General features: G+C 41.6%; 1 protein-coding gene across 1 annotated transcript in view; it reads left to right on the top strand.

The window, feature by feature from the left end:
- LOC126473871 (chorion peroxidase-like) overlaps window positions 1-21545 on the top strand; it is a 253336-nt gene that overhangs the window by 116022 nt on the left and 115769 nt on the right. Inside the window, exon 2 of the mRNA XM_050101206.1 lies at window positions 2417-2566. Within this exon, the coding sequence (XP_049957163.1) occupies window positions 2417-2566 (150 nt within the window). The remainder of the gene's footprint in view (window positions 1-2416; window positions 2567-21545) is intronic.

Genomic DNA, 21545 nt, shown 5'->3' with positions numbered 1-21545 from the left:
TGTTTATAAAAGGAATATTTATACGCTTGCTGCGGATGGTGATCAAGCAAATAAACACGTTATATTGGAATTTTTTGAACTAGGAGAGCATCTACATGATCCAGCTTTCTGTTCAAATTGCAGTCTATCAATTAGAGCTTTTCTGAGAAGAAAACCTTCCTGGAAATGAGAAACTATGAATGAATTGGGATCATAGCGAACCGGAATCTGAAACATAAATCCACCATAAGGTAATACCTCACCTTGTTGTGGAAACTGTACTTGTGACGGAAAGTTTGTCTACTTGTCACACTTTCCATTGCTTTAGAGCAATGATTTAGTTGCGACAAAGTTTAGGATTCACATAAACGTAAATTTCTCCTACTTCCTACTTCACGCTACGGGAAATGAACTGCTGTAGTTCATTAGCCGTTCTCGAAAACTGAAATGCTACTGAAACTGAAAGGACAGTCGAAACTGACGAAATAGTTTTGCAGGTCAGAAGCGTTTGGCAACTCTTTTTACATTTTTTAGATATTTTTGAGAGGCATCATTACAGAGGTTTTTGGTGCCCAGCGTTAGTCATTAGTATGCAAACAGAGCAGAAGGAGGCTAAAGGTGAGCTGTGACTTTGAAGTCACATTTAGAGTTATTCCTAGCTACTTTCAAAAGAACTTTTGCTTGGAATTTTGGCGTGTGGTAATATCACTGTGCATCTTCTTCATGAATTACTAGCTGAAAAACCGAGCATCTATCAGAAACGAAAACAAAAAATTTTTATGCATTCGTGAAACACCTCTGAAATTATTGAACAGTCATACAAAGAAACATAGAAACATCCGCAGCTAATACAAAAATGTGTAAGGACAGTACACAAATTAAGTAACATATTACGCAGAATATTAACTCCCTGTGATATTTATTTAACTTGGAAACTTGTGATAACGATATTCCTAGAAGGCTGGCCGGAGCTGCTTCGCGCGTTTTTGTAACCGTATGTATCTACGGCAACGCCTCCTCATAGCTCTGCAGACGCCTATTGTATCCGACTACAGCCGTTTGTACTTTGGAGTTGAAAACTGTCAAAAGCGCTGCGAGGTGTCAGGGATTTCCATAAGTTGAATGTATTGTACGAGTGTATTAGTAGTAAAGAATAAGTGTACCAAAACATTATGCATGATACGGTATTTTTTCACTCATCTCTGTGTTTACGACGTCGCATCTCCTGAACTATGAAACATAGATGGTTCTTACTCCCACAGCAATTGTTGCCTGACGGTAAGGGATGCGTGTACCGAGTGTGGTTGGAATCCGGTCCAGTGATTTAGGAAGAGGTGTGGAACATACACACATACATACATCCATTTTTGTAATCTGTAAGGATTAAAAAAATTGGTAGTGTTCAATGAAAAGCTGTGGAATTACGTCAACCAGCTCCCAAGAGGAGTCAAGTGCCTATTATGTTTTGTTTCGAAACATAATTTCAGTTTACATTTAAGAAAGGCTGATCATGAGGCATATTGTTGTTGTTGTGGTCTTCAGTCCTGAGACTGCAGCTCTCCATACTAATCTATCATGTGCAAGCTGCTTCATCTCCCAGTACCTACTGCAACCTACATCCTTCTGAATCTCCTTAGTATATTTATGTTTTGGTCTCCCTCTACGATTTTTACGCTCCACGTTGCCCTCCAATACTAAATTGGTGATCCTTTGATGCCTCAGAACATGTCCTACCAACCGATCCCTTCTTCTAGTCAAGTTGTGCCACAAACTCCTCTTTTCCCCAATTCTATTCAATACCTCCTCAATAGTTATGTGATCTACCCATCTAATCTTCAGCATTCTTCTTTAGCACCACATTTCGAAAGCTTCTATTCTCTTCTTGTCCAAACTATTTATCGTCCATGTTTCACTTCCATACATGGCTACACTCCACACAAATACTTTCAGAAACGACTTCCCGACACTTAAATCTATACTCGATGTTACCAAATTTCACTTCTTCAGAAACGCTTTCCTTGCCATTGCCAGTCTACATTTTATATCCTCTCTACTTCGACCATCATCACTTATTTTGCTTCCCAAATATCAAATCTCCTTTACTACTTTAAGTGTCTCATTTCCTAATGTAATTCCCACAGCATCACCCGAGTTAACTCGACTACATTCCATTATCTTCGTTTTGCTTTTGTTGATGTTCTTCTTATATCCTCCTTTCAAGACACTGTCCATTCCGTTCAACTGCTCTTCCAAGCCTTTTGCTGTCTCTAACACAATTACAATGTCATCGTCGAATCTTAACGTTTGAGGTATATTATCCGGAGATTATTGTTAACAGAAAACTCACTTTCATGTACTTTTGTATTATCCTTATGACAACTTGGAGTTGTGTACAAGCCTCTTCTCCCGTAAACATGATATGGTTCTCGTGTTGCAGTTGGCCTCCACTGGTGTTGGCGCTGCTGGTGACGTGGAGCGGTGCGGCGAACACGCAGTTTGTGTCGGACGGCGACTGCGCCCTGGTGCTGGACAGGCCCGGCAGGACGAGCGCCTACGACTACGCCCTCAACGCGCTCCGCGGCACCTTGTGAGTACTTGCGCCTCCCACCCAGCCCCTCTCCTATCGCCCTCCTCTGTTTAACTACCCGGACACTTGGGAAACAGTAATTAATGAACTGGTACAAAGTTTCCTCTGCCTGGAAACAATGTGACTGGGATCAGATGGTTCTCCATTGGTTTTTAGGGTTCCGTACCTCAAATGGTGAAAAAGGAACACTTATGAGATCATCACTATGTTGTCCGCCTGTCCGCTTATCTGTGCGACTGTTAAGATCCGTCTTTCTCAGGAATGGAGAACAGTATCATGATGAAATTGATGCCACATACTAAGGTCTATGGTCCCTTGGGAGGTAAAAAATGTAAGCTTATAGGTCAATGGTATTAAAAGATACGGCCATTTATGTCAATTATTTTTACACTCGAAAACTTTCTCATGCAAAAAAAAAAGAAGTAAGTCGTAGTCATGTTTAAGTAAATAAAAAATATTTTATTAAATCTTATCTCTCCCTACATATGTTTAACGGGAATAAGTTTAGATATTTTTTTAGGTGGTTCCTTAATATATACACATATCAGTGTCCTGGCTGTTTTTTCTCTGAACTGTGTTCCGACGAACACATCACAAACTTTACGATCTGTTGTTTTCTGCACGGCCGTAACTGAGTAGTCTACAGCTGCCAGTATAGACTAACCGTTTTGCGTCCACGCCCCCACACTTCAATACCAGATCTGCTGTCCAGGGGAAAGTCAGCATTAACGGCATTCTCTTGTCCGATGTATTTGGAAGTGCTACCCAACCCAAAACACATACGACATGTAATACCTATAACTATTATTCTGCAAATGACGTAAATGCTGATGTAATTTTGTTCAGTGCCCCGTTCTCAGTAAAAAAAAGTTCAAATGTGTGTAAAATCTTACGGGACTTAACTGCTAATGTCATCAATCCCTAAGCTTACACATTACTTAATCTAAACTATCCTAAGGACAAACACACACACCCACACCCATGCCAGAGGGAGGACTCGAACCTCCGCCGGGACCAGCCGCACAGTCCATGACAGCAGCGCTTCAGATCGCTCGGCTAATCAAAAAAATGGTTCAAATGGCTCTGAGCACTATGGGACTTAACTTCGAAGGTCATCAGTCCCCTAGAACCTAGAACTACTTAAACCGAACTTACCTAAGGACATCACACACATCCATGCCCGAGGCAGGATTCGAACCTGCGACCGTAGCGGTCACGCGGTTTCAGACTGTAGCGCCTCGGCTAATCCCTCGCGGCTGTCCTCAGTCACCAATAGAAATATTTGCACTTGTACCCGTTACACCCTGTACAAACTGGTCTACAGTTCGCTTCTTTTTGTATGTCCTGGCTAATCTGGGGAGCTATTGTACAGATTTTGAAATGCTTTACCTTACTACAGGACTAATTTTCAGAAAATTTTGCGTGTATAATCTATAAGTATTTCATGGTAAATTGGCTGAAATATGAAGAATTTGTCAACCATCTCTGTGAAAATGAAAATGGCGGCATTGTCATCTACCGGTAAGTGGCAGACATAAAACTTAAAAATAAAACATACTCTAAAGCCTTGGATTTCCCGGCACCGATGTCTTGCCAGTATCAATATCGATAACAGGCACAAATCTTGGAGATTCTCGATCCCCGGAATGGATGAACTATCTGTATATGTAGTTAAGTTTGTACGGAACCTCGGTGTGCAAGTCCTACTCACACCTCCCCGGATTTTTTTTTAGTAGTCAGTATATTCATTGCATTCCTTGCTTCATTCACGAGATGTGCAAGTGTGGCTAAATGACTTAATAATGTATAAGCAAAAATAAATAGGTGTGTGACATGCGGAAATTTGGGTCAGTCCGGAGATCGAACTCGGACAGCCGAAATGGTAAGACGACTGCTACCGTTAGGCGGGAAATCCGGGTTCGAGTCCTGGTCAGGCGCAAATTTTCACACGTCGCTTTCGCATGTAAGTTGAACGTCAGGAATAAATTGTAGTGCGTCATATTTGAAACTCTAATGTGTTATCATGTATAAATATAAATTTTAAACATCTCAATTCACGTTACCTTTTTATTCAAGTAAAATTTGAGGAATGTCAAACATTAAATATTTTCAGTATAGGTTATCTAGTTAAATAAACATTTGTCAGTGCTTTCTTTTCTTTTAGATCTGGATATCATTAAGTCATTAAAACAAGTTACAAAAAAGACTACATTTTAGACAGCACTCCCGATGAAAGAATAACTATCCAAATGAGCCAAATAATTAGATACGCCCGCATAGAAGACAACATTGCGTGATTTCTAGAATCCTTCTTAGGCTTTTATACATCGGGCTGTTTATATCACGAAATAATGCAGTGGATATTTCAAAAGATATTCCACAGTAGCTGGAAAAAGATGGGCTGGATATTGCATTGTGCAGGACTCAGAGTTATCCCAATGCCGCATCAGTGTCAAGAGTAATTGGAGTCCTTGGTACACAAAAAGGGTCAGAACACTGTTGCAGAAACAACGAAACAAACATGCCAAATTCAAACAGACGCAAAATCCCGAAGACTGGCGATCTTTTACAGAAGCTCGAAATTTAGCGCGGACTTCAATGCGAAATGCTTGTAACAGTTTCCACAAGGAAAATTTTGTCTCGAAACTGGCAGAAAATCCAAAGAGATTCTGATGATATGTGAAGTATGTTAGCAGTAAGAAACAATCAATTCCTTCTCTGCGCGATAGCAATGGAGGATTGGTTGGTTGGTTATTTCGGGGAAGGAGACCAGACAGCGAGGTCATCGGTCTCATCGGATTAGGGAAGGACGGGGAAGGAAGTCGGCCGTGCCCTTTGAAAGGAACCATCCCGGCATTTGCCTGGAGCGATTTAGGGAAATCACGGAAAACCTAAATCAGGATGGCCGGACGCGGGATTGAACCGTCGTCCTCCCGAAGGCGAGTCCAGTGTCTAACCACTGCGCCACCTCGCTCGGTCCAGCAATGGAGGAGATACTATCGAAAACAATGCCGCCAAAGCAGAGTTACTGAACACAGCCTTCCGAAATGCCTTCACAAAGGAAGATGAAGTAAATATTGCAGAATTCGAATCAAGAACAGCTGCCAAAATGAGTAACGTAGAAGTAAATATCCTCGGAGTAGTGAAGCAACTTAAATCACTTATTAAAAGCAAGTCTTCTGGGTTGGGGTTGGGTTGTTAGGGGGAAGAGACCAAACAGCGAGGTCATCGGTCTTATTGAATTAGGGAACGACGGGAAAGGAAGTCGGCCGTGCCCTTTCAAAGGAACCATCCAGGCATCTGCCTGGAGCGATTTAGGGAAATCACGGAAAACCTAAATCAGCCGGACGCGGGAAAGTTTTCTGGTCCAGACGGTATACCAATTAGGTACCTTTCAGAGTATGCTGATGCATTAGCTCCATACTTAACAATCATATACAACCGTTCGCTCGACGAAAGATCCGTACCCAAAGACTGGAAAGTTGCGCAAGTCACACCAATATTCACGAAAGGTAGTAGGAGTAATCCACTTAATTACAGGCCCATTTCATTAACGTCGATATGCAGCAGGATTTTGAAACATACATTGTGTTCGAACATTATGAATTACCTCGAAGGAAACGGTCTATTGACACACAGTCAACATGGACTTAGAAAACATCGTTCTTGTGAAACACAACAAGTTCTTTATTCGCATGAAGTGTTGAATGCTATTGACAAGGGATTTCAGATCGATTCCGTATTTCTGGACTTCCGGAAGGCTTTTGACACTGTACCACAGAAGCGGCTTGTAGTGAAATTGCTTGCTTATGGAATATCGTCTCAGGTATGTGACTGGATTTGTGATTTCCTGTCAGAGACGTAGCCATTGACGGAAAGTCATCGATTAAAACAGAAGTGTTATAGGCACTTTGCTGTTTCTTATCTTTATAAACGATTTTGGGGACAATCTGAGCAACCGTCTTAGGTTGTTTGCAGATGACGCTGTCGTGTATCAACTAATATAGTCATCAGAAGGTCAAAACAAATTGCGAAAAGATTTTAAAAAAATATCTGAATGGTGCGAAAAGTGGCAGTTGACCCTATATAACGAGAAGCGTGAGGTCATCCACATGAGTGCAAAAGAGAATTCGTTTAACTTCGGTTACACGATCAAATCTAAAGGCCGTAATTTCAACTAAATACCTGGAAATTACAATTACGAACAACTTAAATTGGAAGGAACACACAGAAAATGTTGTGGGGAAGGCTAACAAAAGACTGCGTTTTATTGGCAGGACACTTAGAAAATGTAACAGATCTACAGAGGCGACTGCCTACACTACTGTTGTCCGTCCTCTTTTAGAATACTGCTGCGCGGTCTGGAATCCTTACCAGATAGGACTGACGGAGTACATCGAAATAGTTCAAAGAACGGCAGCACGTTTTGTATTTTCGCGAAATATGGGAGAGAGTGTCACTGAAATGATACAGGATTTGGGCTGGACATCATTAAAAGAAAGTCCTTTTTCGTTGCGACGGAATCTTCTCACGAAATTCCAATCACCAACTTTCTCCTCCGAATGCGAAAATATTTTTTTGACGCGGACCTACATAGGGAGAAACAATCACCACAATAAAATGTGGGAAATCAGAGCTCGTACGGAAAAATATAGATGTTCGTTCATTCCGCGTGCTATATGAGATTGGAATAAAAGAGAATTCTTAAGGTGGTTCGATGAATTCTCTGCCAGGCACTTAAATGTGATGTATATGGGTAGATGTATATGGGTATAAAGAAAAATTTGAGAAGTCACTCCAAAAGCTATGTTCAGTTACTGTATTAATCATTCCTTAAGTCTTGCGTAGAAAACTGCAGCTGAGACTGTTAAAATAAATATTTTGGAAATAAAATGTTGCCTGTTCACTGCTTCGGATAGAGGCACATTTGTCAAAATCCAAACAGCGATGTACCTTTGCTTGTCCATCGTTTTTTTTTTTTTCAAACCGAACCGTTTCGTACTGGATGTGACGTCATACGCTGCTTAGGTATACTAATATAATGAGTGGCTCGCAACCTTCGCTCGAAGCCGGTGCAATTGGAGAAGGGACAACAAACCTCCCTATCGTTTACTGAAACGGCGGGGCAATCAGCTAAGTGGTCCCGGCAGAAGGCTGCGGAAGATCATATCTGTTTGATGAGCTTCCAGTCCTTCGCCTTCTGTGTCCGGCAGGGACAAACAGCTTAGCTTTATGCGTTTCCTAAACATCAGCTTTATACGGTTCTTAAACCTTGACCTAGAACAGTCGTTCGCTGGTAATCACAGGAAACTGTTACACTTAGTCACGTGTTTCTGTTACTTGTCATTGCCAATGTTCTTCCTCAGTCTTTTTTTAAACACAATATGGTCCACAGTTCTCATAGAATAGGGTTAACAGTGCTGAACACGGCGTGGATACTCATTTTAGTTCCTTTTGGACAAAGCAGATAGCCCGGGAATGTACCTTTTTTAGCAATGTATTCCACAGCTGATGTGCACGACTCATTCTGATATGGAATACGAAAAGAATCATTTAGCTACAGATCAACCATTATTAGCGTGCAAGAATTGCTAACAGCTATATTTTCTATTACAGAAACCGTATGATGGCATAGCTTCTGGCGATACTAATTGCGGGCAGGTAAAGAAATCAGCGAGCGATTCTCTTATTGCACAAGAAAGAATAATTATCCATACTGCGCTCAGTGTAGCACAAGCCCCTGATAAAATGTCTCAGCAAGAAGGCCTGACAGTCAGAGAGCAGATAATAATGATTTATTGTTAATGAACGTAGCCATTTCGCTTTGTAAATTTCAACTACCCATCTGTTACCGTATCCTCAATATCACCTTTTTAAAGAAAATTGTTGGCATGATGTAAGACGTCTTTCTCTCTCAATGAAATTAACATTGTCAAGTTGCAGCCGAACTCCTCCGACGAAACTTCGGAAATCGTATACGGGTATTTTGGATTTTAGTATAAGTAAACCGGGGTCCAGAGTGGTTCGTTACAGAAAAAAACCTTTCGTTATCTTTGTAGCTGTGTTGCAATGAAAACATTTCGACGGTGTGTTGGAAGCAAACTTATTACATTCACACACGATACTTGCTACTGACAGCAGTAATGGACGCTGTACTTTTCGCTCTCAAACACATATTCAGTATTGCTCAGGTCTGCTTCGCGTTTGTTTCTCCTGCAATGTCAGCTTCGGGTTAATTGTAATACGCAGTAGTATGGATAGATTTGCTGATGAAGAGTTGGTCGATATGCAACCCTTTTTTTTAGTTCACTGAATTCAACAGAAGAGAGTTGCAGCAACGCAGTGCTGAGGTGCTCTCGCTGCAACCATACTTTAGTATATTTAAACGTTACATGGTGATGAAAGCTGCTACGAAGTCGTATGATAACTTGAGACTTGAAAAATTGTGTCTAAGGATGGGGCTGGTAGTCCCGAAATCGATCGTGACACAATAAGAAATCTTAACATATGTTCTAAGAAGAAAAAAAAAAAAGCAAGGACGCCGGTTCTCTCCCAAATTGAGAACTTTTGGAGCATTAGAGGCGGGGCCTTCCAACCAGCTCAGGATTTTGACGATCTACCGCGCCAGCCGATGAAGGACGGAGGAAGAAGAACGCCAAAAGCAAACTAGCACTGAAAAAAAAGGTAATTTCTGGTCAAGAGAAGCCTACTAGTATCAAACATAGGCCTTAATTTGAGGAAGAAATTTCTTAGAATGTACGTTTGGAGCATACAGCGTTGTATGGTAGCGAAACATAGACGGTGGGAAAACCAGAACAGGAAAATCGAAGCATTTGAGAGTGCTGCTATAGACGAATGTTGAAAATTAGATGGACTGATAAGGTAAGGAATGTGGAGGTTCTGAGCAGAATTAGGGAGGAAAGGAATATGTGGAAAACACTGACAAGGAGAAGGGACAGGTTGATAGGACATCTGTTGAGACATCAGGACTGCCTTCCATGGTACTAGAGGGAGCTGTAGAGGGCAAAAACTGTAGAGGAAGACGGATATTGGAATACGTCCGGTAAATAATTGAGGACGTAGGCTATAATTGAGGACGTAGGCTACAATTGGTACTCTAAGATGAAGAGGTTAGCACAGGAGAGGAATTCGTGGCGGGTTGCGTCAATATAAGTAAAATAAAAATAAAATAAAAAACCCGCCGACTGGATAGAATTTAGCACGATATCATGAAGAGGACATCCAACAACTCTATCAATGTCAAGCCGAATAACTGCTTTCGTAAAGGCCAGAGGTAGACCAACATATTGCAGACTTGCTCAATTTCTGAAGGTCTTTCTCTTGAATTAATCATCCAGTTTTTCCGAAACTGTAATAATTTGTTTGTCTGTAAATGTACATCACATCTACCAGATTCCGTCGCATTCTAATAAGTGCTTCGTGGTACGTAGTTCTTCTGGTCTGATTGTATTACAGTACCCTTGCATCTGTAGAAGGTCACCCAGCAGCAACCGTACGCTGTGTTCTTATTTTGTATCTCTTGGTGATAGCGTATTAGAAGCGTTTACAGTATTGTTAAGGTATTGTCAAAGAAACAAAGGTAATGGGGGTAACAAACAGAATAATATTTACATTACTACTCTGTAGCGAACCACTGGAGCCCATGGGTCTCTTATACCGAAGTACTCAGAAAATATCCCTGAACAACTTTCGACATTTTGCCAGTGTGCGACATTGGAGACGGAGCACCAACTCGTTTTTTGGAAGGATGGAGAAGGAAATAGGACGTGCCCTTTCAAAGTAACCATCCCAGCAGTTGCCCTAAGCGAGTTAGGAAAATCACGGAAAACCTAAATCCGGATGGTCGGATATGGGTTTGAAACGTCGTCCTCCCGAATGCGATTCCACTATGCTAACCACTGCGCTATTCCGCTAGATAAGGAGATCGGATTCGTTCTGCACATTTGGCAGGTACATTTCTTGGATTTTACTCTGAAAAAAACTCAATTGCATTACAATTTATCACGTTTTAGTAATAGAACGTGAGCTGAGTGATGAACTAATTTTGTTGCCAGATGAACGCATTGGACTGTGACTCCCGACGTTCCGGGTTCGAGTCCCGGAACGGCACGTAGTTGTAGCTTGTCAGTCGCGCCCAGCGCCAGGCTGACGAGTGCTTTTCTTCCCACATCGCGTTTTCCGCACGCGATGGGGGCGCAGAAAGCGTGACCCTGCCGTGTTTGGCCGCACCCGCGGAATGCTAACCGGGAAACTGCTTTCACCAGGCGTGCGCTCACAATTTTCCAGACTTGATGCTGTATTCTTGGCGTTACTAGCTAATAACAGACCTATGTTAATGGCTTTTCAGACGGAACTGCAACCACAGAGCTGATCACAGGGCAATTACTAAAGAGAATAATACTGAATAGGTCGCAATTTACCCCCAACGTGAGAGCACTAACGCGCACCTCCGCTTCGTGGGAAGTGTTAGGCTAATGATAACTCGCTAAAGCCAAATCTGTTACTTTTTTGTGTCCACAATTCTACCCGCTTTCAACATCTATTTCTACGGGAACGGTTGCAACGAAATATTCTTTTGTATTTTTTTATTTGTTTTGACTGCTGTTTTGCAGAGGCTGTTATTATCGAAAATTTGTCTGACCAGCAGCAAAAGATTTTCACTGAGTTCCGCTTCGAAGACTTCAGGTAGAAAAGGAATGTCTCGTCTTTCATTTCGTGCCTCTGTTATCAGTGGGTCGGTCTTGTTGTCAAAAAGAGTGGGTTTACAAACGTTTACACGTGAAGATGGATACACACCACTCTGTCTTAAGTGTTATATGCATTTATCTTGAAATTTAGTTACGAAACTGGGATACAGAACTGTTTGCGACGATCTTCCTGCCTTTGTCAGGAAAATTGTGGTGGTAAAAATTTCGTTCCACCATGATCAATGAATTAATGAAAACCACCTCAGCTGTATAACTACAATATATATATATATATATATATATAGTGCTACAGCCGTTTGTAGAACATCTTCAGGTAAGTAAAAGTGTAATAATTCAGCTGAAGTGGTTTTCGTTCATCATTAAGCTCAACATGATCAAGATAATTAATGGATGCAGGTACCTCTGAGGTGGTTCCACTCTATCAGTTTAGCGTTCTCAGCCATTGAGTTGGGCTCTTACGAGGCGACTGTAGTCTAAGCAATCCGACATTTCTAACAACAAATTAAAAATTACTTTCAAAAACAATGTAGCAGAAATATCTAGGAAAAGAACGATAAAATATCGGTAGATGTAGGAATTTGTAATATGAAGATTGTGTAACTAAAACACTACAACACGAAAGGCATGTCGAGAAGCACAAAACTAAAGCACTGTACCACAGTGATTAGGTCAGAATGTATACATATGAATGCTTAAACATGAACTGTAAGCGAGACAGGACTTGGAAGACAGGTTATTCGAAAAAAAAGAATGGCTGCAATACAAACTACGCATAGTTAGAAAATGAAAAGTAATAACATAATACAAAAACACTCAGAAAATATCAGAAATAATGGCAAACTGATGGTTAATCTCCTCTGGACACCTCTATCGAATGAATGAGAACGGGATAACGAGACAAATATCCCTGTATTTCTGTACAATTAAGCCAATAATAGATGGGTTACAGAGATATGGAAAGATTTGAAAGTTAAAACGTAGAATCAGTCACATATAATGTAAAGGAACTAGTTTAACGCATTTGGAAGGTACATGGCTTCATCACCGGAAATATCTACACACAAAAATCTTCATTACGTAAATACACTCAGATTCATTCACCCAAAGTCCTCACAGCACATAGTGTCTTTGTCATGCGTTAACGTCCGGAAGTGTTATTCTAATGGAGGAGCGTTCACGCTTAATATACACTATGTGATCAAGAGTATTCGGACACTCCCAAAAACATACGTTTTTCATATTAGGTGCATTGTGCAGTCACTTACTGCCAGGTACTCCATATCAACGACCTCAGTAGTCGTTAGACATCGTGAGAGATCAGAATGGGGCACTCCGCGGAACTCACGGACTTCGAACGTGGTCAGGTTATTGGGTGTCACTTGCGTCATACGTCTGTACGCTAGGTTTCCACACTCCTAAACATCACCAGGCCCGCTGTTTCCCATGTGATAGTGAAGTGAAAACGTGAAGGGACACATAGAGCACAAAAGCATACAGGCCGACCTCGTCTGTTGACTGACAGAGACCGCTGACAGTTGAAGAGGGTCGTAACGTGTAACAGGCAGACATCTATCCAGACCATCACACAGGAATTCCAAGCTGTATCAGGACAGTTAGGCGGGAGGTGAAAAAACTTGGATTTCATGGTCGAGCGGCTGCTCATAAGCCACGCATCACGCCGGTAAATGCCAAACGACGCCCGATGTAAGGAGCGTAAACATTGGACGATCAGTGTAAAAACTTTGTGTGGAGTGACGAATCACGTTACACAATGTGGCAATTCGATGGCAGGGTGTAGGTATGGCGAGTGTCCAGTGAACGTCTTCTGCCAGCTTGTGTAGTGCCAACAGTAAAATTTGGAGGCGGTGGTGTTATGGTGTGGTGGTGTTTTTCATGGAGGGAGCTTGCACCATTTGTTGTTTTTCGTGGCACTATCGCAGCACAGGCCTACACTGAAGAGCAATTTGGGGATGGCGATCTTTCAACGCGATTGAGCTCCAGTTCGTAATGCACGGCCTGTGGCGGAGTGCTTACAAGACAATAACATCCCTTAATGGACTGGCATGCGGAGAGTCCTGACCTGAATCCTACAGAGCACCTTTGGGATGTTTTGGAACGCCGACTTACTGCCAGGCCTCACCGACCGACATCGAAACCTCTCCTCAGTGCAGCACTCCGTGAAGAATGGGCTACCATTCCCCAAGAAATCTTCCAGCACCTGACTGAACGTCTGCTTGCGAGAGTGGAAGCTGTCAGCAACGCTAAGGGTGGGCCAACAGCATATTGAATTCGAGCATTACCGATGGAGGGCGCCATGAACTTGTCTTTTTCAGCCAGGTGTCCGGATACTTTTGATCACAGTATATACTGATTTATTTGCGATGTAGCATAGATACTTGTGAGCTACGTTTTAAGAAGAGAACATGGTTACAAGGGAAGTTACAACTATAATTTTATTGACTTTGTGTGGTTTTTTTCCTTTCTTACCTGTGTACAATAGTGACACTACTGTGGACAGTTTTCATGGATGAACGTACAAGGATGTACCCCGTGCGAAGGAGATTCTTGTGTACTGATATTTGTTCTGATGAAGGCATGCACCTTCAGAACGTATAAAATCAGTGTTTTCCATATTGTGTTGCTGAACCTACAGTCTAGCTTTCAAACTAAGTACAGCCACTATGTCACAAAAAGAAGTAGTATCAAAGCCTCGTATATAGCAGAAGAAAATATTATTAAGAATAAAATACTAAAATTTAGATGGCTCTCAATGGAGAAAGTTAAGAAGCCAGGAGCAACATGGATAGAAGAAAGGAAAAGACAACTTGAAAAAAGAAAGAGTACTAGAAAGAAAGGAAAGATGGAAGAAAGATTGGAAGATGTTACCTGCGTCTCGGTGTAAAAAATAAGTAACAATTCCATTAATGACCTGTATTGTCACTTCCACTGCAGAGTAGGATCCTACTGATGATAGGAATACATCTTATAGTAAGGATCTGGTAAGTGCTTTATCCTACCTGGCCGATCCGAAGACGTTACGTCGTTCTGGGCTGTTAGATCGGTAAATCACAGTAGTGTACATAACTCATCTCTTTCTCATTCTAGTCATATATTTATTAATACATACAATAAATACGAGACACAATGTGCAGTAGTGTCTGTCAGTTACCGATAGTTGAAAGAGTGAAAGGCAATGTCTTACCAGAAATCTGATCGGTCGAAGCCTCCCTTGTTCGCCTTTCGCTAGTCTCATATTTACGTGCAACATTGATAAAGAACAGAATATCGATGAGTTCATGTCTGTGGGAGCAGTTACTTAACGGTGCTAGTCGGCCTTGGCCAGACCATTCCTGATCGTCACCATACCAGGTTTACGAAGAGGAGCCCGCAGTGAAAGGACGCTGGGTGCTGGACGCTACATTGCGCACTGCGCCTTAAAACGAGTCTGGGAGAAGCGCCGCGGAAGTGCGGGCCGAGCAAAACACCACAGCTCCAAACCGCAAACCTACTACTTGTCTCTGCTGCTCTGGGTCGTCGACACGAGGAAGCTTCATTGCCGGAATCGCAGCTTTAAATAATTTTAGACGCAGTTAATGAGTTCCAGACAAAAATGCCCCTATTCAGATTAAAACTATATCAAGGTTATAGCCGCATCAACTGGTTATACACTTCTGGCGATTAAAACCTCAACGCCACAAAGGTGACATCTAAGCGTAAGAAACATCAAATTGGCGTGATGTGTGTTACACGCTTGGATATGCAAATCATTAACATTTCAGCGCAACCAGATAATGGAGGAAAGATTACACAGCACTTGTGTCATTCTGAAATTGGGCTTGAATGTGGTTTGTTGAGAAGATCGCGTTATGCTTATTGTAAGAAGGAGAAATGTCTACCACCTGGTATCGGAGTTTGACAGCGGCAACATCATACCCTACTGAGACTGTGGGTTATCGTTCCTTGGTATTGCTCCTAGTGCTACAGTCAAGTCGGTATAATAAGATCCCTGACAAAACGGGTGCAGGCGCAACTAATAATCGACTATACAGCAACGACAAACACTGCGGCGTTGCCACAGACACGTTTAGAAAATCACGTTATGTGATTGGTTGAAGTAGGCGCGTGAATCTGCGGCGCCCTGCCCACTGGTAGTGTCAGGGATCAGCTTATGCCGACTCGACTATAGACTGGATCTCAGGACGGTCACGCGAATAAAGAATCGATGTGTTCAGGAGGGTCGTGCAGGATCTCCATAGTCTCACGCTATTAGTGCCGAAATCGGCCGTGCAGGATCGTATCCCAACTTTACGTACCTCGAATCAAGAAATGGGGCTGTTTGCAGGAAGACAAATACCTACACAGTACGACCGACGTCTGTACCCTACATACTGTCAGCAAGGCGATCAATGTTGGGTTTTCCCTTGACACGGTATCGCAGTGCGAGAGGCACGCCGACGGTGAAGTGCACAACAGACCACAACACAGAAGTGGTAGAAAGTCGTCTTTTCAGAGGAGGTCACATTCTGTGTAAAGCTTCATGATGGACGTATCTGCTTGTGGAGTCTCCAAGGAAGAAGTATTAGATCGTATTCATCATCATCATCATCATCGTTCTTTCTTTGAAATTCAACTCTTAGCATGACTGTGTAATGTGTCACTGCCTATGTAACGTCACCACCTCTTATTTGCAGAATGCCCGTGCTTTTCTGACCTGCCTCCATACAGCTTTCGACTGTTGCCCTAGCCAACACCATCACGAGGTCTGTCACCCAATGAAAGCATCTGATCACTGCATGCCGAAGGAGAAGAGAAGTAGTTCTCCATACTAAGTTTCGCATCCTTCATAGCCTCAGATCTCTAACACGGTCAGCCATATATTCTTCCTACTATGCTGTATATGCATTTTTATTCTTCTTATTGTACTGTATTTGCACAATAAATAAAAGGATATTATTTGTTGCCGTTTCTGGAGTTGCAATTTTAATGGCCAATGGTGTACATCCACGAGCCTTAGGACGAGAGTTTCTCTCTCACTGTGAAGTGCTTCCTTCAAAGAACTGCTGATATACAAGCACACGCATTTCCCAAGGTGCACAAAGAAAATTCAGTCCTCCGTGAAATATACGAGCACGAGTCATGGTGCCGACGATTATATTGGAAAATTTCCTTCGTGCTACTGAGTTAACTGATTCTTCTGCATGCCATAGAAGGTGACACTGTCATACACATAAAAAGAAAAAGTGCGAAGTACGACAGCATAGATACCTTTCAAACTTTTCTACCGAAGTTATTGAAAAGTACGTGGTAAAGGACATGTTTAACCGTAACGAGTGTTAGATTTTCTTTCCGTCACTTTCTCCGACAGGGCATTTTTCCTTTGTGTATTTAACCCCTTATCCGTAACGAATATTCTTAGTTTTTTCGGAGGTGAGGAGTTCCCGAAATTTTTGTAGACTAGTTGTGTGTCAAGTAAACCTGGAACCACTCTTATTGCTCTTCTTTGTATGCACTCGGCGTTCCACTTATGTCACGTGTTACAAATCACGAACACATAAACAGTGTTCCTTATGCAATGAGTGTCGTAAAAAGGATCAGTTTCCCTGTGCTCTACAGAGGAATGAATTTATCCATGTTATATGGAAATGAATGAGGTTCGCATCTGACTTACACATTTTGCGCTCTAGTCAGGTTTTAATACCAATGTTCAATTTGGCACTACGTGTTTCACCAAAGTACCCCTTCATCGTGTGGTGATCTACGAATTACACATTATTTTGTCTGATTAAACATGTATGCTAATCCTGTCGTTATAGGGCGAGCCAACGGGGTTAGGTGATGAACTTTCGTTGGCTCTGTGTAGTTAATTTGCTTTAGACATTGGATAAAAAGAGATCGGTGTACTTTCCGCGTCAAATTCGGATAAAAGGCCAAGCCTGTGACGAATGCCTGCATTATTGTCGTCAGGGACTAATTCTGACTGCCAATTTGTGTTTCTTCTGTGTCTCAAATCTGCAACCATTTCCACTACCCTTACCTAGGCTATGTACATCCGGCAGTCCTGTCAATTCACTCTGGTACGAATCCCAAAGACAGCCCCAGAAGACAATGAGTGAGGCATTCACCCGAAGCTTGGGATTTTATGCGAACTGGACGCGTTGAGACAACTGAGAACATTTATCCCAATACTCCATCGCGAAAGACTTCCCAGTCTTATAATAGATTGGATTCTGTAGTATAAAGCGGTGCGTGCTCGCTGGCGAGACGAGGAAGTGACCCAGAGTCGGTTCGAAACCGTGCGACGGATCAACGACCGGTAGTTTGGTACGCTGATCATCCTGAATGTGGTGTTTACATCGTTTTTCATGCTCGCTCATGTATTCTCCGCCTCAAAAACAACTATAACCCATCGACGGTAGAATCATGCTGTGAAACGGAGATACCTCTTATACTAGCAGAAATTAGCGTTAACTTACGTCTAGTAAGAAAATGGGTTTCATTTCTGACCCATAGACCACATACCATTAATGAAAACAATGGTTACACTTACGCATGTGCCTATAAGGGAAGTCTTGGAACCGACAAAGGACGCTATATTATTAGGAAATTACACCTGAAAACAGATGTTATTATATTTAAAATATATAACGACCAATATTAATATATAGTAAACTTTTCTTACATATCGTGTATAATGTGTTAATAGATATTATTTTATTGTTGAAAACACTCAAGAAATTAGGAAGAGTTTATGTTCTTAATGACACTAAAACCGTACCGTAGAGAAGCCTTTGAAAAACGAAAGAAAAACTTCGTTGCCTTACAGCTTCTCTTACAGAAATTTTATATGTAGGATGAACCAAATTCACCACCTGCCTTCAACATAATCAACAACAACAAAATCTGTATATGTAAAATGCAATGTGCTGAATGACTGAGTCATCATCACGGAACCCAAGTCGCCAAGGATGGAAATATGAAATTTGGAGACGGAATTGATCTTATACTCTAGGCGTCGCTAAGAATGAACTTTTCGAAATTTCGTACCTAAGGGGGTGAAAAAGGGGATGAAAAGCTTTTTGAAAATATGTCACTATTAAGGCAATTTTGAAGATAGACCTACGAAAATTGGTATTTGGTTTCTTGGTCAGAAATAAAAAAATTGTTTCAGAATTTTTGAAAATTTAATGCCAATGGGGGTGAAATAATGGATGAAAATGTTTTCGAAAATAAATCATTAGTAAAGAATAAAGTATTTTTAAGCTACATCAGTGAAAATTGGTATTTCACTTCTCAGTTACAAATAAAAAATTCGTGTTTCAGTTTTTTTAAGAATTTCAACCCCTAAGGGGATGAAATGTTTCATGAAAATATTTCGTTATGAAAGTGTTTTTAAAGCAAAATACATGAAAATTTAAATTTGGCTTCTCGATTAGAAATTAAAAAATACGTGTTTCATTGTTTGGACATTCAACACCTATGGGGATGAAATAGGGTATAAAGTTTTTATGCGAATATTTCTCTAAGCAAGCCTTTTTGAAGCTAAGTCTTTGAAAATTTGTATTTGATTTCTTTGTTAGAAATTAAAAAATTACTCGTTTCACTGCTTTTGGAAACTCAAAGAAATAAAAAAAATTACGTGTTTCACCGCTTTCGCAAACTCAGCTCCTCAGGGGGTGAAATGGGGGGCGAAAATTTTTACGAAAATATTTCGGTATTTAAAAACATTTAAAATTAAATCTGTGAAAATCGGTATATCACTTCTTGGTGATATGTAAAGAAATATGTTTTAGAGATGAAAGTTTCTATGGACATATCACCCTAACGACGCAGAGGCAGGATTAACTAAAACCTTGGGCCCCAGATACCAGAGTCGCTTTTCGGTCAAAAGTACTTTCGGGAAAGATCATGTTTCTACGGCCTTCATTAGCGTGAAAACTTTAGAAGGTGTTACAGTTAGCGAACAACGTAAAAATTGCAGACCATTCAGTCTACATAAGTGGCGCAGCGATCGCTAAGCTAATGTCACACACTTTGCAAATGTAATTAGACAAAATTGTGTATAATTAGTAAATGAGCACCTGATATTGGCTATATGTTTTCGAAATGCTATGTTACACATTGACATTGGTATGAAAACGCGTCTGATGAAGATAATATTGACGTTTAATAAAAATGAAAAACGTAATCTGTGAATTTCTAAATTTTAACCTGAATTTGGTGACTGAATTGTCATTTCCTCCGTTAAAAGGGAAATGTGAATGAGTGGTTCAATTTGTTTCCAGTTTATGACAGCAGCTGTTGCACCCGGAATAACGGTTTGCGAAACAGGTGCGGCGAGAGCAGAGAACAGAAAGAAGCCGTGCAACCGGAATGGGCGTCAACTCCGTTATGCAAGTGGGCAGTGGCTGTGGCGATTCTGTGATCAGTGGGCAGTGGCCACTGTGTTTGCGGTGGGGACCGCTCACTCCACTTTCACTGGTCTCCCAGCCTTTTGCTGACACACTGCAGGATTCCCTGGAACCGGCGGTGCCGCTGAGAGGAATGCCCCATTCCTTAGCTGACAAGTGTTTATTAGCCAAACAAGCGGGTACTGCGTGAAGTGCGCCGACCTGGGTGGCCGAGCGGTTCCAGGCACTACAGTCTGGAACCGCGCGACCGCTACGGTCGTACGTTCGAATCCTCCCTCGGGCATGGATGTGTGTGATGTCCTTAGGTTAGTTTGGTTTGAGTAGTTCTAAGTTCTAGGGGACTGATGACGTCAGAAGTTAAGTCCCATAGTGCTCAGAGCCATTTGAACCATTTTCGAACTGCGTGAAGTTCCTAGTGGCAGTACCATCAGAAGAAGTAGGAGCTGCCTGCTGTAGACAGGTACAAACGACCAAAGTGTAATTGTAAGAGTCTTTGGATACGGAAAGTAGCCGGCCGAAGTGGCCATGCGGTTAAAGGCGCTGCAGTCTGGAACCGCAAGACCGCTACCGTCGCAGGTTCGAATCCTGCCTCGGGCATGGATGTTTGTGATGTCCTTAGGTTAGTTAGGTTTAACTAGTTCTAAGTTCTAGGGGACTAATGACCTCAGCAGTTGAGTCCCATAGTGCTCAGAGCCATTTTTTGAACGGAAAGTAGGCAGAGGTTGAGAACTGAGTAGGTAGCATTGTAGTGCGTCCTCGACGTTATTCATTCTGTATTCAGAACATGCGATACGGAAACTGGGGGAAAAATTGGAAAAGGAACTAACATTCAGGAAGAAGAAATCAAATCTTTGAGGTCTGTGGCTGACTTTGCAATTAAAAACAGCAAATGACTTGGAAGAGCAGTTGAATGGAATGGAAGTGTCTTGAAAAAAGATTATAAAATGAACATCAGCACATTGGTAATGGCATGTAGTCGAATTAAATGAAACGATGCTGAGGGAAGTAGATTAGCAATTCAAATACTCAAAGTAGTATTGAGTTTTGCTATTTTGACAGCAGAATGACTGATGGCCATAGTGGAGAGTGTATCAAGTGCAAAATGGCAATTGCAAGAAAAATGGTTTTGAGAAAAAGAAGTTTGTTGAAATCTAAAATAAATGTAAGTGTGACGATATCTTTTCTGAAGGTATTTGGCAGGAGCGTAGCCTTGTAAGGAAGTGAAACAGCCGGCCGTTGTGGCCGAGCGGTTCTAGGCACTACAGTCTGGAACCACGCGACCGCTACGGTCGCAGGTTCGAATCCTGCCTCGGGCATGGATGTGTGTGATGTTCTTAGGTTAGTTAGGTTTCAGTAGTTCTAAGTTCTAGGGGACTGATGACCTCAGATGTTAAGTCCCATAGTGCACAGAGCCATTTGAACCATTTGAAGTGAAACATTAACGATGAACATTTTGAACAAGAAAATAGAAGCTTTTGAAATGTGATGCTACAGAAAATTGCTGAAGGATAGATGGGAATATCGAATAGCTAACGAAGAGATACTGAACCGAATTGGAAAGAAAATAAATTTATAGCATAACTTGAGTAAAACAAGGGATGGCTTAATACGGCACATTCTGAGGCACCAAGGAATCATCAGTTTGGTACTGGAAGGAAGTGGTGGATGAAAACATTGTAAAGAGAAATCGCAGTTTCACTATAGTAAGCAGGCTCAAATGAATGTATGTAGAGTTGTAAAGCTACTGTAGGCTACTGTATACTCTCTTAAGTAAGCCTAGACTACGACAGTTTTCCTAGTAGCTTTGGTCAGTTAAGGTCATACTTGCAGTACCTGCGCATT

The sequence above is a fragment of the Schistocerca serialis genome, chromosome 1, assembly GCF_023864345.2.
Source record: "Schistocerca serialis cubense isolate TAMUIC-IGC-003099 chromosome 1, iqSchSeri2.2, whole genome shotgun sequence".
In the NCBI taxonomy this organism is placed as follows: domain Eukaryota; kingdom Metazoa; phylum Arthropoda; class Insecta; order Orthoptera; family Acrididae; genus Schistocerca; species Schistocerca serialis.
Note: the sequence above shows the minus strand (reverse complement) of the source record. Positions and strands in the feature narration are given on the sequence as shown.